Source organism: Mastigoproctus giganteus, chromosome 10, assembly GCF_048544385.1.
Source record: "Mastigoproctus giganteus isolate SK-2022 chromosome 10, ASM4854438v1, whole genome shotgun sequence".
NCBI lineage: Eukaryota > Metazoa > Arthropoda > Arachnida > Uropygi > Thelyphonidae > Mastigoproctus > Mastigoproctus giganteus.
Genome location: NC_143584.1, coordinates 153,456,653 through 153,474,578, shown reverse-complemented (window position 1 = coordinate 153,474,578; position 17,926 = coordinate 153,456,653). Strand labels below are relative to the sequence as shown.

The window sequence follows — 17,926 nt, the reverse complement described above, 5'->3', positions numbered from 1 at the left end:
CCACCTTGTTCGAGAACCGTGCAATGTGGTCCATCCACAGTTCAAGATCCAGTGTTTTAGGGATTCCTGTATGCCGAGAGTCGTAAAATGGTTTGCCTTTTTGTAGGGTTGCTTTTAGATGCTCTTTGATTGCAGATGATTTCTGGCGGTTGAACACTGCCCTTGCTCTGGAGAAGGCAATCCGATCTTGTACAGCGCCTGACTCTTTCCATTTCTTATGCAGATTTTGTTTTTCTTGGAAGGTTTTGTTCAGTGGAGGCGTCCACCAAGCTCTTGAACGGGGAGTGATGTAGACAGTCCTTGTCGCTCCGTAGTTGGCAATGGTCCGGATCCACCTGGTCATGAGGTCCACAGCCAACTGGAGATCGCAATTGTTGAGAACTTCCCAAGGGATGGAGGATGCGGCTTCGAGACATCGTGGTGGATCAATGAATTTGGGGGATGTTATTTCTTTTTTCTTTTTTGGGCCTTGAATATTGAAGTTAGGTGCGGCTAAGTGCAGGAGTATGGCAATGGGTTCGTGATCGGATTGAAAGAGATCGTGAGGGTTGTCTAAGAGGTCGCATGTTGCTGAGGAGAATACCAAATCTAAGAGATTGGGTCCTCTCGTGGGGTGGCAGTTGAGAAGGCTGATACCCATTGACTCCATACTGCTAACGAGTATCCTACTAAGATGTGCGAGAGTAGGTGGAAGATTGAAATCTCCACAAACAATGTGCTTAGCAGAGGCGTGGAGGTGATTCACTAGCCAATGGATTACATCTTCAATGATATCACTGTTTGGACCTGGTAGAATATATACTGTTGCTATGTCTATCAAGTAGGTGTTAAGCTTGAGGGACACCATGGCAGCTTCAAATGCAAGGGATTGGCTTACCACAGAATGTACCAATGAAAAGAGGGTGGTATTGTAGAGTATTGCGACTCCCCCTCCTCTACGATCCACTCTAGAGGAGCAGAGCATCTGGTAACCAGCCTGAGGTGCACAGGCAATTGAGTCCTGGCCATTCCCAAGCCATGTTTCAGCGATACAGAGGACATCCAGGGTTTTCGAGAGTAGAAGCTGTTCGACAATGTTTAGCTTGTTACAGATACTTCTTGCATTTTGAAAGACAATTCGAATGGTGGTAGCCTTAGCAATCGGAGTTCGTACAGGTGGCAGGTTTCTTTTTTGGGGCCGCATTGGTCTATTGTGCGTTGTGATATGTACAGGGATATTAGAGACAGGTTTGCAGCCTTGGGAATTGACATCATAAACGGCTGGTAGTTGGATTGATTGATATGTGGACATATTGTTTCCTATAGTAGTTTTGTTCTCAGTAGATTCATTTGAATTCTTCTGTGTTTCTATGGCTTGGCAGCTTGGTAGTTTTAATTGCTATTGTATTTGTTGATGATTTTGGTGGTTTATTGCAGTTCTTGGTGTCTGGTCTAGGAAGGGTTTGACGAGAGTTCCAGGGGGCCATAGCCTTGGATCCAACACGAAGCTCATCATCTCTGGGTGGCAGGTAAGGATGAAAGATGCGTAAGTTGGGTACCTAGTTCTTCTCTGTCTCACATCAATATTTATACTGTGACGTTCTGCAAACATGGCCTTAATGCTGCCTGGTTTAGTAGTTGGTTCCAGTCGAGAAACAAAGATTTGCCCGCGAGTCTGGACCGCTGTGATATTGTACGAATATGAGTGATTCCCCTTAATGGAGTGTTGTGTGCCACCTGTTTTTCCCTTTTGTCTTCCACGTTCCATATTCTGATGGGTTGAATATATGATCCCGGTTTCTTTTGAGTGAACCTGTTGATCGGAGAAAAGAGACTTGGGCAGGGAGTGCATGCAGTTTGTAAGCCTTGCTGGTGGGATCTTTTGGATTTTATGATCGTCTTTTTGGCTGGTGACTTCTTCTGCCAATGTGGGTATTAATGGACTCTTTCCAGTTTGAATTGTCTGCTCTAACATTTTAGGTTTGGTATTATTTAGGGTCGATACTGTAGAGGGGGCCACTTGAGAGGTCTTTGAGCGGCTATCTCCGGTGATGTTAGATGCAGGTTTGGTAGAGTTATCTTCACTTAAATCTGCATCTTTCCTGTTCAGTTGATTAGTGGGTTGTTCTCTTTTGCTATTTTGAAGGTTGGGTTCTGTGGTAGAAGGCAGGTTCAGTACAGTGAATTTATTTGCAACTACTTGTGCCTTGAGTTGTTGTATTTCTTCAAGTAGGCTTGAGTTTTGGGCTTTGATTTGCTTAATCTCATTAATAAGCGTATTCAGCTGCGTGTTTATGAGCATTACATAATCATCACTTATCTGCAGGCAGTTTTCCCTGTGCATCAAAGTTGTTACCGTTTGGGTGCACTTTGTGGCCGAGGTAGCTACATCATATATGACTCCTCCAGGGCGTCGTGGAATGGCTGTGTGTTGCAACAGAGACGTGGAGGTAGCGCTGTCGTCTGTGGGGGAATGATTGTTGCCATCGGCGATTTGTATCTGCTGATCGGAAGTTTCCGGTGTGGTGCTTATGCTGGGGTGTGGTAGGATGGCTTTATTTTTCTGTGCGGATGATGTAGTTTCGGTTGATGTGCAGGGTACCTCAGTAGGTTGGGGAGGTGCCCTTGATGCACCGTTGAGGGAGTCACTGTCTGGTATTTCCTTGCAAGAAAGACATGAAAAATTGCGTCTCCGTTGCTTGTTCATCTTTTTTAAATCAATTTTGAGGCATGATCCACAAAACGTAGCGTAGCACGTAACACAAATAATGCATAGGTCAGTGTTTAATTTGCATAATTTACATTCAGCTGTGATGAAGACTTCATTTAACTCGGTCATATTTGGATGCCTGATGGGAAATGCTCGTGTTTGAAAGTTTAACCGGCTAAATTAGTGGTACAGTATTTAGTTCAGAAAGCTTGTCACCGACTTTAGGAATGCAGTTAATCTGTTTCCGGGGGAGGGGGTGAATTTCCAGGAATTAGTAATTGACGCGTATCGCCAGGGCAACTGATCGCAAGTACTGTACTGTACTAACCTACAGCAGTGGAATCTGACCTTGATCTGTAGCCGGCAGCGGTAAGTGGTGCTGGTCAATTTTCCGAGCGTTAATACAGCTTGATCATGTCCGATTATGAGATTCTGTAATATGAAAAGGAACTGCAAATAATAAATACCTGGGTGCCTTGGTCGCCTTGAAGTTGGTGTCTTCTTCTTCAGAGTCACTTGAGGATTATAACGATACTTAAATCACCTTATAAACTTAGGCATAACTTCATTAATTTTAATGTTTACTGAGAGCAACACACATACGTGACCGTACGGTCCGGCGCCACCTACATATGATGTCCTCCATAGATTTGAAGACCTCCATAGATTTGCGACGGGAAGCACAAGCCTCAGAAATAAAAAACAGACACGTTAATAAGTTGCAAACATTATCGAATAGTTCAAGACACGTTCATACGAATTCTAACACATTGTCGCGAGCTTGCGACCAAGTTCACACGAGTTGGGTGACATCCCCCCCCCACAGACACATAACGCACTACCACAGAATATGTCGGCTAGTTCACGAACACCCCCTCACCCAGTATCCAACGAACCGACACATCAACAGGTTACAAATCTTTCCTCGTGTACACTATCGCAGGACCAGATTTCACTTTTATCCAAAGGATTAAATTATAATTTACCACCTCGAAAGCTGCCAAAAAAACAATGCGTAATTGATTTTGAATTTGGACTTCGTAGTGTTCCACAAAAAGATGTATTTATTCAACAAGTTAACCAAGTAGTGAATAACATAAAAGAAACACGACTTCCTAAATTGAATACACATGACAGTTCAGCTTTACGAGAACTTCGAGAAAATAAGGACATTATTATACAGAGGGCAGATAAAGGAGATACAGTGGTAATACTAGATAAACATGATTATATTAATAAGTTAGATTCAGTTGTATCTGATAGCTCCACTTATTGTGAAGTGGACCCGACACTGTTTACCAATTTGGTAAATCAATACAATAAAACGTTAACCACATATCGTAAAAACGACTACATTACTATGGTTCAGTTGAAGGAATTGAAGTCCAGAACATACAATATTCCTGCACTTTTTGGTCAGGTAAAATTACACAAGCCTGGATTTCCGATTCGACCTATTGTTTCCTACAGGAACTCGGCATTTTCAGCCTTAGCCACACATGTATATAACATTATAAAACCTTTTAGACAGGTTATACAATTTGGGATTAAGAATTACGATACATTATTTAATAATCTTAAAGACTGTAGACTCGGCGACAATGACAATTTATTCTCATTAGATGTTACATCATTATATACGAATGTAAACGTTGAATACACATTAGATATTATTTGGGATATGTTAAATAAAAACTCGACACCGATTAATTATACGAAGCTGCCTATAAAGGAGATTTTTCACTTAATTAAACTATTAGTTGAGGCTAACTACATCACCTTTCGAGACAAGGTGTAAAAACAAATTTTTGGATTACCAATGGGTTTGAGCCTGAGTGGCTTAATGTCAGAGATCTATCTCTCAACGATTGAGCAGATACATTTGACACCTTTTCGTCCCCGTATCACATACTATGGGAGGTATTTAGACGATGTTCTAGTTATTACCGATAGTAGTACTATCCAAGATATTTTACATTCGTTTAACAATATTCATTCTAGACTCAAATTTACATTGGAAAGGGAAGATACGGATACTAAGTCATTAAACTTTCTAAATTTCACGCTTACCCGGGACTCGAACAAAATACAATTTAGCATCTATCGAAAACCCACAAACACCGGTATGCTTCTACATTATAATAGCTACCACCCGTTCACCTACAAAAGATCGATTATCTTTAATCAATTTCTAAATGCCTATAAATATTCAACGACGGATTCTGCTTTAGACTCAGAAATACAAATATTAACTAGCAGATTCTTGAACAGGGGTTATCCCATTAACACAATAAATCGAATTAGGGTACAAGCTAAGGATAGGATACAAAATACTGCACCAATCAACAATAGTAATATCAAAAAATACTTTATTTCTGTCCCATATGTTGAACAGTGGCACAAACAGCTTAACAGATTCTTTAAAGATACCGAATTTAAAATTATAGCTAGGCCTATACGGAAGTTACACACTATACTGAACAATCGCTCGGTTCTTTCGGCGTTCGCAACACAAATTAATGATCTAGTATACAACATTTCTTGCGGTGATTGCGACTCGTCTTATCAGGGTTCCACGCGGTTTTCTCTTAATATCCGTGTAAATCAACACGAAGCCTCTGTTCGTGCTTCTCGTTCAGCAGCGTCAGAATTAGCCTTTCATGCCATTAACGAAAAACATACTTTTTTATTTAACGAGGCCAAAATACTTAACGTTCAACGTAATTATACGCGACTATTAATTGCAGAAACCGTTGAAATTAAATTACACGAGAATTCTGTTAATGTTCGGCGGCCATATTTGATCTCCGATGCGTGGACCTTTACGCGCATGCGCGAAGACACATAATCACTATTTAAGTTGCAGGTTTAGCCTGATTCGATAATTTTCATTCCTGTGATCACGACAGTCGGTCGAAAAGCATTGTCAGCTTCAGGAAGGAAAATCGTTTTGAATATTTTCGTTAGATTCTTTTAATTGCGTTAATTTGAATTTTAATTGTTTTGAATTGATTTTGAATTGTGTTAAATTGATTATTTAATTATTTATAATTTACTTTAATTATTTATATTTTACTTTAATGTACCGGTAAGTTGTCGATTTTTTCGTTTTTTCCGTTTTAATTTCTGGAGGGTATCATACGGAAGTGTTCCACGTACTATATTGAGGTAAACTCCTCTTATTAATTTACTAATATCATTATCAACGTAGAACATATTGAGTATTACAGCTCTGATTCATACTATATAATGGTTATTGTAAACGATCATTGTAAAGAAGATTATTGATCTTAAAAATGTCTGGGCCATGAAAAGAAAGATTAAAAATAAAATTACTAGCATAATCCTTGCTCGAAGTGCGATTAAACAGATACTATCGTAATTAGGAGATATAATAAAATAATTTTCTAAAAATTTGCCTAAATTTCTTTGGTTAAACGAATGTTCTTATTCTGTTAGCTAGTAAAAATTAAGTGTCTCCCTCCGTCTTGCTAATATAATGTATTTCATTATATAAGGTAGGTTGTCCATATTTAAATCTTACACGGAGCTCGTGGAAAATAGGGGCATGATTTTTTTTTTCTCTTTAAACTGTTAGATTATTTAGTCGATGACATACCCGTTCATTCATAATTTAGAAATTTCCGACCTTGAATTGGCAGTTTTCAGCAATACTTTCCCTTTCCGTGAAGGTTGCTGAGTAAGATACCTTGAACCGTCTAGTTTCTGTGTGTTTGTATATGTGTGTGCGCTCGCTGAAGCGTTCACCCCATCTTATTCTTGAACACTTCTTTTTCAGGCGTGTGCTCCTAGGTACGTGTATTTCTCCGCTAACCTACAGAGAAGAGAGCCAGTTGGCACATGCTGGATTGCTGAAGACTCTTTGAGCAGGTTCGAAGAATACTCACCCTGTCGCCAGAAATGTAAGTAAGCCAAGAAAGAAATCCTTCATTATGCTGCATGCATTTTTCATTAACTCCAGCTGCCAGTATGTTCTTTGGTGCCATATGTGTTTTATATATTGGAACGTCACCTCTCGTGAAACCATATTGAAGAGTATTTTGTGTTGCTTCGGTAGGTGGGTTAAAGATCAATGCAATGGAACCATTAACAACTCCCCCTCACAATATAATCGCTAGTATACGGAACAAGTTCTTGTCACATAATCTAAGACATATTCAGAAAGGCTCCATTAGAGTCTGAACGACCACCAAAGAATATGATACTGAAGTTTTTAGCCAATAAATCTTGTTCATTAGCGTATCCGCACAACCAGTTGCTGTGAAATGGCAATGTGTTGGGTTGGTGTGTAATTACGCCTCTACAAAAGATTGCATACGAGAGCTGGAGGGGTGCATCATTTTTCTTTCTGAACCATTGTCTGACCCTTTGCCAGTAAAGTGACAAGGTCACGGAAATACATGACAGCAATCATCGACACTATTATTCATTATGTGTACCTACTTGAGAACTTGAGATTACCACCGCTCGATTAACTTCTTTATGCTGCATTATGATGTACGAACTTCTCCTTGTAGCCACAAACTTCTCTCTGGGGAGCGATAAAAAGTCTCCCAGCAACTAGAAAAAAACTTTTTCCTATCCCTGCAAGCAGTACATTATAATTATGAAAGTGTCAGACTGTCTCTACAGCAGCTATCTCCTTACACTGCTTCCAGACTTGCAAGTTTTCTTGGCGATAAGGGCGTGCCTGAGTGTTCTTGGCACACATTTCCCACTCGTGCGATAAAACGACACGGTCATTTTGTGAACGCCATTCGTGACCTGTTTCGTGACCCGGCGATCTAATGTTATATCAATCCTCTACCAGCACAGTGATAAACTACTTACGGTTTGCTCTTTAGTCCTTTCCAGGGTGAGAATTTAATGTTCGCTTATGTCATCAAGAGGCTCAGAGTCATCGACAGAAGTTTAATCGTGACCTCTGACGTACTATCAAATCCCCCCCCCCTATTTCTTCTTCCCCTCTCCCTCAACACCAGTTTTTATTGTTCAAACTGTAATGCTCTTGTTGTAGATAACCACTAACAATATCTTTTCGATACATTGGCACTCATAATTCTATCGCTTACTTTCTTGATGACCTAAGCATTATTCTTCACTAACAGTAATAAACACGTGTAGTTACTACTTTGTGGTAGTAAAATTCGGTCTTAAATCACTTTATGGCCATTCTGATCTGAGGTGTAAATTATCCTTTTCGTAATTTCGCCACATCCAGGGCAGGAAGCGATGCTGTGACATCACAAGCCGTGAGTCAGGTGCACTCATCAGGCTGGTTTCCGGTACCTTTCCGGCCTTCAACTGTAGATAAATATAATATGTTAGTTCCCACCAGATGTAAAATATTGAGATCATGAGAAGAAAGTGACCTCGTCTGTAAACGTCACCGCAACCAATTTTGTGATCAAACTGGTTATATAGTCATTCTGCCGTGATAATGTGTAGACTTCAGAGAAATGAACAAGAACAATGATGTACAGTTGATTCAAACACTGTCATGCATGAAAATTACTTCCTGATTGACAACGTTACTGATGGGAAATACCTTGACTAGTAGGAGATATAGTCATCCCTCTCCCAATTTTTCCTTTCTCTTCCCCTGCCAATTTCTTAGAACCCTTCAAAGAATCTGAGAAATTATTGAGTGAGGTAAGATGGAATATTCTCTGCAGTTCCATTCTTTTGTGTTCATAGAAACATATCTTCGAATCAAATGAGCCCTTTTGTGTGGTTGCCATGGATACACGGCATTCTGGCGGCAACTCCGGTTACGAATGTTAATAGGTAGGTTCGTTTCTCTCCTGTCGCGATAACGAATGTACCTGAGGAAACAGTAGTGCAGTCGTGAGACGTTTTCACACTGTGACGATGACAAAGTTTAAAGATCTGACAGATCCGATTCCCCCCCCCCCTTTCCTCCCGCCTCCGTTTCTGGCATATGTCCGCACTTCGTCATGTCGTGAATGGGCGCTTCCTGTTCCTGGAAGTTACGTGACCGGCAGAATGCCAAGCGAGTTATATTTTAAGACAAGCGTAATGCCAAGACGCTGTCACTTGGTAATAGTACCAAATGGTAGAGACCTGGTTTAGAAGATAAATAGAAATTATGACTATGGTTAGAGCCACATGGAATAGTAATAAAAATATTTACATTCCCGATTTGTGCTGGCAAACACACCCGTGCCCGCGCAGACGCACAAACACACACATGCATCCTAGTCTTCATCTACAGATTATGCGTTTTCTTCCTTTTCTATCTTCCTGTGTCGGTTTAAATTTTGTACCTCAGATTAACCTCTCTCTCTCTCTCTCTCTCTCTGTCCTAGGCTATATTTATAGAATCTGTTTGTACCTAACTTTCTACCTCTTGTGTCTCTGTCTTCCTGACTATAAGCAGACGGATATGGGCCGAAAGGAGAAAATACAAATAGGTACAATATCTAAATTAAACATCTGCCTATATCCATCTATTAATATTGCCAGGAAATCAATTTATACTACATGTGAATATAGTCTACCTGTTTGTATCTTCTTATCGATTTATTATCTGTACATTTAGTGCAGATAATAAGTCGATTAGCATAATTTTTATGCACAGTGAGAAATGCGTAAAGCGCGTATTGTTTTCACTACATGTCCATCCGCCTATCTGTCTACCCGCCCGCATATAACAACTCAACTTCCAGTGGACGGATTTTCACGAAATTTTATATTTCAATCCTTTAGAAGGATTTGTTTTGCCATCCCAAATTTCATTAAAATGAGAACAAACTGGGAATTATATTTTAGCTACAAATTTCGAGTTATATGGATGTTGGATGTTGGCACTGCTCTATAGAAAAGGCTAATCAACACCAAACTTTAAGCTTGTGTTTTTCCAAGTCTATCCCCCTTCCATTAGAAATCTACACATACAAATGAAAACATGTTTCGGGCATTACTCGAGAAGGAAAAGTTGGATCGATATCAAATTTTCAGAGCGCGTTTTGTGGGCTTCTGGAGAGGTTTTGGTTCAGTTTCGATTCCATAATCTTCCACAATTCCTTCTTACAAAAACATCGCTATAACTTTGGAACAGCAGATCTTTTTCAAAATTCAACCTGTTAATGACAATGGAACAAAGTCGCTCAATAAATTTAATAACGAAAATTTTTATTGTAAAGCCTCAAGCACTGTATAAATTAAATTTGGACATTGTTAACGTTTTTAAACGTACTAAAAATTTTATATACAAAATCTATAAAAAAATGTAGTTATAAATAGAATAATTTAATCTGACACTAATGATTCGGCTATTTAACTGTCTGTTCTCAGTACTACAACTTTTGCTACGTCGTATTATCATATTATGTATTTAAAAGAATATTTAAATATGTTTCCTTGTAAAACTTGTGTTTACAAACCTTTGCCTTCAATAGGTTGGATGACTAGAAATTATGATTTACTTTGTGATCAACATTTTGTATTGTTTGGTCGCGATTAATCGGTCTCCTATAAGACTCATAGTTGCCAAGCTCGACAGCACGCATACCCGAAAGTCTTTCTTCATAATGGTGCCCTTTTACAAATCTCACCAAGCGGGTTGCCTGTCTTTAGATCCTTTCAAAAAGTTTCATGTTTTCTTAGGTGCAGTCTCCATATTTGGAGATAGCATTCCAGGTGTAATCTTACTACAATTGCTCTTAATATAGTGGGATTATGACTCTCCTATCTCTAAAAGCAAATGGCCGATAAATCATCAAAACAGCCTCTCTACACTGTTCGGAGGACTTCCTGTCCAACCATATCGTGATTTCCAAATCCCTTTCCTCTACTCTTTCTAATCCAATCCTACCAAGTACTGTATATAAGTTATTTTTGGGTTGCCGTTCACCAAGTGCACCTTGCATTTTGCTGTATTAAAACACGGGTGTGTTTTCTCTGATTATCCTTAAAGCCTATCAAGTCATGCTGAAGTAGTGCTGTTTGTCTGTAGCTCTTTTAATAGGAAGTTTGTCTGTAAATTAAGGAACCAGTCACGCTTTTAATAGGAAGTATGATCAACCCTGGAAAAAAAAAAAGGAGAAAAAACCAGCTCGCACAGTGTTTCATGCAGTTCATAAGACTAATGATAAGTATTGGTAGTAATAAATGCCACTCCTCAACATGAGGAAATCTTAGCACATGAAAGGTTCTGTGTTTAGGTCAGCAAACCCCATTTCGTCTTCCAGAAATGCCTAAATGGATTCATATCCAAAGATTGGCTGGTCACTCCTTCCGAAGAATTTAATCGCCTTGAAGAAATTTGGTCGGCCAGCTGAACAATATGAAAGAGGATTTATCGCCGATGAAATACATTCAAGGCTTATGGCACATCTGGAGCGTTTCACAACAGGACTTATTCATCTCGTCCCAATGAATTCTTGCTCCTTTGAATAGCCAAGGTGCTCTCCTCAATGATAGATATCTCTACATACCATCAGACCATTGCCACAGTGATGGTTCTGGTCTCCAGTACTTGAGGGATAGGAGCATATTCTATATTCTTTCACTGTAACTGCGGACATGGTAATTGCGACTTCCTAGTAGCCAGGTGGCCAGAAAAAAACTAAAGGACACAAGAACTACACTGCACAAACATAGCGTTGTACTTATTTCTGACCAATTTACAGAGTTAAATATCATCGCCGTGTACCACGGCGAAGTTGAACTACGTTGTTCAGGGATCACTACGTAAGACAACACGTTCGCATATCTAAATCAATCATTATAAAAGCCCACCCCCTTTTTATAAAAGTACTGTACAGTTTCGTGGATAATAATTTAACAAGAATTATTTTTTATAATTTAATTCTAATTTAAATAATATTATAATTAACTCAAAACATTAATTAATATACAGTACTATAAATTAATTATTTTTATGAAAAAGGTGCATCTCTGATATGTAGCCATAGGTGTCAAAATATCTAGTGACGCTTCCACAGAAAAAAATTTAATCAGATACGTTTGTATCGCGTCAGATTAAAAATGAGTGGTGCTGTTGTAGGAAGAACTTTTGTGTTCCTGAAGCTTAATATCGTATTTCGGTGTTATATTCGTATTTATCTATTTAAATTATATATGTTTCATTTAAAAATTTATCTAAGTATGCTGAAAAATACTGATTGTAATTTAATTTTTGGACACGAGTGTATATGTAAATCTTCGGATGAATGCTTCTCTGAAGACAGTTGTTTCTTCAAATGCCAGTTCTGCTTGGACGATAAAATCTTTACGAAACAATATCGTTCCGACTGAGAAGATGTAATCATACTGACGGTTTGCCAAACAAGACAGTATCGCTGAGCGGTCCTTGCGCCACAAAGAAGTTAGATATTTGAACTATGTCGCCTCCCAGCACATCCACTGTCACGTGACAGTTGGTGCACCACATGACACCAAAGGAATGTCTGCCAAACTGGCGATGTAGGGCAGTGACACCTATATCTTAATGTGACCGTAAAAACATGGTTCGCTTCCTTGTCACTCTTAGTATAGAGTGTCAGTAGATGCCTCGCAATCATGGAGAAGTACGTTGGGAGCTAGAGAAATCTATTTTACTAAGATGAATCACTAGACTTACTCCAAGAAGTTAAGCGATTAGATGAATAAAAACTTTGTACACTTTACAACAGTAACCCGATGCTAGCGACACCTTTCTTAGTATATGAACTTGACAGTAGTAATGCATTCATTTTCCGATGATTTAACACGGCTTTTGTTTATAGACCAGAAACGAATTTTAGGCTGCAGTACTAATGGATTTTATGGCTTTATTAATAACGTGGTTGTATAATGTTTATCAGCGCTAACTGCGATAAATATATAACACAGGTCATAAAGATGCGCAAATATTTACAGTGAGAACCCTTTCAAAGCTTAACCAGGCTTTTCAATAGACCTCTTTCTGGAAGTGGTATAGGTTAAAAGACTTGAAAGGGTTATTACATTGCTGATGGGTAGTGAAAAAAATATTACAGACGGATGAGTTCGGAAATAACACAACGTTTGAAAAAGAAAAATATATATCATTTAATTGTTTGAACCTTAATGACCCATATATATTGTGTTTGGTTATTTTATTAAAGGGCCAAGCATCAGATGTATGGACGTATAGAATTTATGGCAGGAAATTTATGGCTTCAGATATAAATAAATTGAGATATACCGGGTGGTTATAAAATAAGTTTCCCTATTCAGGAGACCCTAGTTTCAAAACGGTTAGAGTTAGCTCTGTGAAAATCGGCGGGGATGTCATTTAGGGTATGGGAAAGCGATTTGTAGAAGGGGGGGGAGTTCAAATTTCTGCCACCAGGGGGAAAACGGCGCTGCACATATGTAAAAGTTGTCATTTACTTCAAGACACGCTGTTTACGCAAATGACGTCCTGTTAAATAAAAGTAGAAATGCCAACGCCACCGTCAATAACCATTGTGGCTCTTACAAAAAAGAACGTGCTCTTTTAGTAAAACTGTTCTACCTGAATAACAGTAACGCTAATGCAGCATGACGTCAATATCGGAAACTTAAAGGTTTGCGTAAAGGACCTTTGACCTTGTCAGTGGTGCTTCGAAAACTAATAAAGAAATTTGAAGCGACCGACCGTGGAGTTAGGTGTAATTTCAGTTAGGGGACGACCACGTATCGGAACGGAGGTAGTGGATGAAGGGGCGATTGCAATGGTCAGAATGCGAAACACTACCAGTCAGTAGTGCCAGAGGTGTATCAAGAGACTTTAACCTTCTTTGGTCTACTGTACGTAAAGTGCTTCGAATAATTTTACGCTGGTTCCCGTACAAGATTCACATAGTGCAAGAACTAAAGTCTTGTGATCAGCAACAACGAATAGACTTTGCTCCACGATTTCTGGCTCGTATGGAACTTGATGATACATGGGCCTGAATGATCTTGTGGTCTGATGAGGCACATTTCACTCTTCATGGGGCTGTAAATGCACAAAACTGTCGAATATGGGGAACTTCTCGTCCATCTGCTGTGCATGAAAGACCACTACAAAGTCCATACGTTACAGTATGGTGTGGATTCACAGCAGGGTTTGTAATCGGACCATTTTTCTTTAAAGAGTCTATATCTCATGGCCTCGTAAGGTGTACTGTAACTAGTGCACGGTAGTGTGCCCTTTTGAGATCACATTATTCTCGCTCTTCAAAAAGGGCAATGCTTGGAGACCGTAGTGTTCGTGCCCCTCCCCACGTTGGTCGACAAGTGAAGGAACTGCTCCGTTCAACATCCGGAAATCATTTCTAGAGACTTTCCGCAGTTCTGGTCAGCCTGATCACACATCTCAATCCCAGTGATTTCTGGCTATGGGGATACCTGAAAGGCAGAGTTTACCGTGGCGACATACAGACGTTTGTCGATTTTAAAGCAAGCATTAAACAGCTGTTGTTGTTGTTGTTATTTGGTTTTTAGGAGCATTAGCAACTAAGGCCATATTGCTCCGGGATATGCGGTGGTCATTCCCTGACCTTTCCGCATCCTCCGTATTTGGTGGTGACGGGCTCAAACCTCGGTCTAATCAAGAAGCGTGTGCTACGCACTGCTGCTCCTTCCCACCTGGCTACGGAGGCGCCGTCATTAAACAGCGTGTAGCCAACATCCCCAATGAGATGCTACACGAAACTGTGTCGCACGCAGTCCTCCGTTTTCAGAATGTCATCTGAAGTGAAGGAAAGCACAGAACAATATCTGTAGATTTCTAAGTTCTGATATTAAAATCTAATCCTAAGTTAAGTATTTCATCTCATGTTTACAGTGCCAATTTTCCCCTGGTGGCGGAAATTTGATTTTTTTTTTTTCCCTTCTTCTACAAATCACTTCTCTATACCCTAAATGACATCCTCTCCGATTTTCAGAGCTAACTCTAACCGTTTTGACACTAGGGTCTCCTGAATAGGGAAACTTATTTTATAACCACCCGGTATATATATAAAATTCTAATTAAATCCGAATGAATCGAATATTCGACAGCAGAAATAAGTGCAAAATTATTTTTTATTTTCACTTAATTTTGCATTTAATAATGTTTCTCCAATAGTACTCTGTTCTTAATTTTGCATATTAAATTCTTCTTCGCTCTACTGGTTTTCCACGCTACTGGCATTCTTTCATTTCTTTTATTGAAACAAAATTACAGTTTATATATATATATATATATATATATATATATATGTGTGTAATTTCCTTGGCACACTGTGAAATTGATTGCATAGCGTTCCGTAATGTATTCAGATTTTTTTGCAAGAATCATCGTCTTAAAGAATCTTCCGGCCTAGCAGCTTTGAGAATCGATCATAGCAGATTCTCAAGAGTCAAAAGTTGGCATCCTTGCTTCCAACCTGTCAGGCTTTGACTTGTTTATAAACTAGGACCAACGGTACATTATTTCCATTTACAACCAAATTAAATCCTCATTATCTCTAGCTTACAACTAAATTAATTTCCTATTCGATATAATTTCTATATCTATTAATAAAAATCTGAGCTATGGACCATAGAAACGGTTATGTTTTAGCTGATTGCTTTCACTTGTACATTGATGGGTGTTGGTCCTTGTTGAGTGCCCATCAATGTATACAGGCAGTAATCAGCAGAAATTAAATTTAAATATTAAAATTTTAAAGTGTTCAGTATATTAAGTTTAGTTTTAATATCCCTATTACCATTCTTCACAATTACCCTTAGTTGCACATAACTAATTGATACACTAGAAATCCTATTATGAAACAACAGGGATTATCTTTATTTTAGATATAGGAAGCTTCTTTTCCAACCAACTCTCCTGGTCCAACGTGTTAATAATTCTTTGGAAGGCGATATCAATTTTACAAAACATGTGGGACATCTTCCCCACTGTCAGAACCGTAGTGTTCAGACCCCTCGGTCTCAACCTTGAGCGCTCAAGACTTCTGTCTTCAAAAAACCATACCTCTGGCAGCAAGGAAACCATTACGTGGATTGACATAAAATTAAATTTTGTAGGTCTAAACCGTTTAATAAATATGGACCGATTATTTTCTTCGGTCCAGTAGCTTGACATTAGAGTTAAATTTAGGGGTCTAAAAAAGTTTAATGGATATGATGGGGGGGGGGATTATTCTCTACATTCCTTAAGTCGGACTAGAACTTTTCGGGGCGATATGTTCACAGGAATCTAGAAATTCTAGTACAAAAACGCAATTTATAGTTTAGCTATGGCTTGTATTATAGGTTATAACTCATATAATTTCAATTGCATAATAGATTTAATTATATATAACTTGAGTTACCCGCACAGAAAACCTCGTTTATGGGGGAAGAGGATTGTCCATCTTATGCGGCAGTTTGAGGAAAATATATTTAAAATTAAGTACACGGTACAGTATTTAAAATTAAAAAAATTACAAGTGCGCTTCATTTTTTACTCACTCATTCGCGATTAAGCTCAAGTATATTGCAGTTGTTGTTGTTATTTGGTTTTTAGAAGCATTAGCAACTAAGGCCATATTGCTCCGGGGATATGCGGTGGTCATTCCCTGACCCTTCCGCATCCTCCGTATTTGGTGGTCACAGGCTCGAACCCCGGTCTAATCAAGAAGCGTGTGCTACGCACTGCTGCTCCTGGCTACGGAGGCGCCGTATATTGCAGTGAGGATTCTAGTGTTATGTTACTTTCAGTGCTGAAAGCAGCTGATGATGATGATGAGAAGCCTGCTTGTGAAAAATGATGCTTTCACTTTAGATCTTGAAGGAGGAGCAGGCTTTAAGAAGGTATCAGTTTTTACCTGATTGTGTCTGCATTTGTTTGCATATAATAGTTTCCTTTATGATTCTAACGTGGTCATCGTAATAAAGATGCATATTATGATCATAAGTTGAATCAATGAATTTTATTACGGTATATGTGGATTCTCTGACCAATTAAGTTTACGTTCTCTCTGAGATCTTATTTTCTTTATCATTCTTCTTCCAAATAAGGAATTGTAATATTTTCTGCTATTTCTTCTCGTGAATTTTTAGTTTGGATCATCAGCTTTCAGCTATCTTTAATCATATTTAATTATTGCACTCTTTCTTAATGTTTAAGGACAATAAGACCTGACACTGTCTGGTGTTTACAGATTATTTTCCGGAGCTATGAAACTATGTTAAAGTAATTTACTGATTCGATTTACTTCATCTCGAATACTGGGAATGTCTACATTCATATACAGTAATTCAAAGATAGTAGTTGCTAAGACTGTTATTCTACAAGCGAAATGTGGTGAAGGATCTTGCATTCTTTCATTATTCTTTAAATTTTAATTATTGTCAAAAACTACAGAAAATTAATCTCTGACATGATAATGAATATCAGAATAACTTCTGATTGTTGCACACCAGTCGATGCTTCAATTTTTTTCTACTTAAACTACTAGTAAACACGTTTACTTCTACACGAAGAATGTGGCAATGAGGAGAAAGAATGTGGAGTTCACTTCTCCTTCTGGTGAACTAATTTCGATTTATATACTACAGAAAATTACACGCTAAAAGATTAACATTCTCTACTTCACAATTGTGTTCCACTTTCTATTGCTGTTCATTAGTTATTACCAAATTTGAAACATTTATTTTTCCACAACTTAATTTACGTTTTGTAATCTGTATTTTAAAGATATCTTGAAATCGGTTAATTGCTTTTGTATTGCAGAAGCATTTTAAATGAGTGAGAAAGAATAAAATGTTTATGGATTTTATATTTTTAATGGTTTCTTAAATTTTACAAATATTCATTCTTAAAAAGTAAGCTGCACTTCCCTGGACTTTAAAAAAATGTTCGTCGGGGTGACGTCATTGTACTGAGAGTCGAAAGAGGAGCATGTTGTGAAAAGTTTGAGAAACAGAAATACAATGCACGTATTTTGTTCACTGGCTAATACGGTATTAATCTACTTTTAAAATGAGATATACCTTCCCCTCTCCGGCATCTCAGAATACATCACCTGATTTTGAGACAACTAAACCGCTTTAAGATAAGTTTATATTTTAGCTGACACGAAATTCGTATGTTCATTATATTACAAATACTATTGGTGAAATCAGTACTGCTCTTTGTGTCTGCCTACAGATATGAATGTAATTCGTTTCCATGGAGCTTTTAGTGAGTATTGAAAACCAAATGCTTTATATATCGATTGGGAGAGACAGAGA

The 17,926-nt window shown here is 38.4% G+C and overlaps 1 protein-coding gene across 1 annotated transcript in view; it reads left to right on the top strand.

The window, feature by feature from the left end:
• LOC150079392 (integrin alpha-PS2-like) overlaps positions 1 to 17,926 on the top strand; it is a 514,720-nt gene that overhangs the window by 172,561 nt on the left and 324,233 nt on the right. The window contains exon 4 of the mRNA XM_090382299.1: positions 6,489 to 6,612. Within this exon, the coding sequence (XP_090238425.1) occupies positions 6,489 to 6,612 (124 nt within the window). The remainder of the gene's footprint in view (positions 1 to 6,488; positions 6,613 to 17,926) is intronic.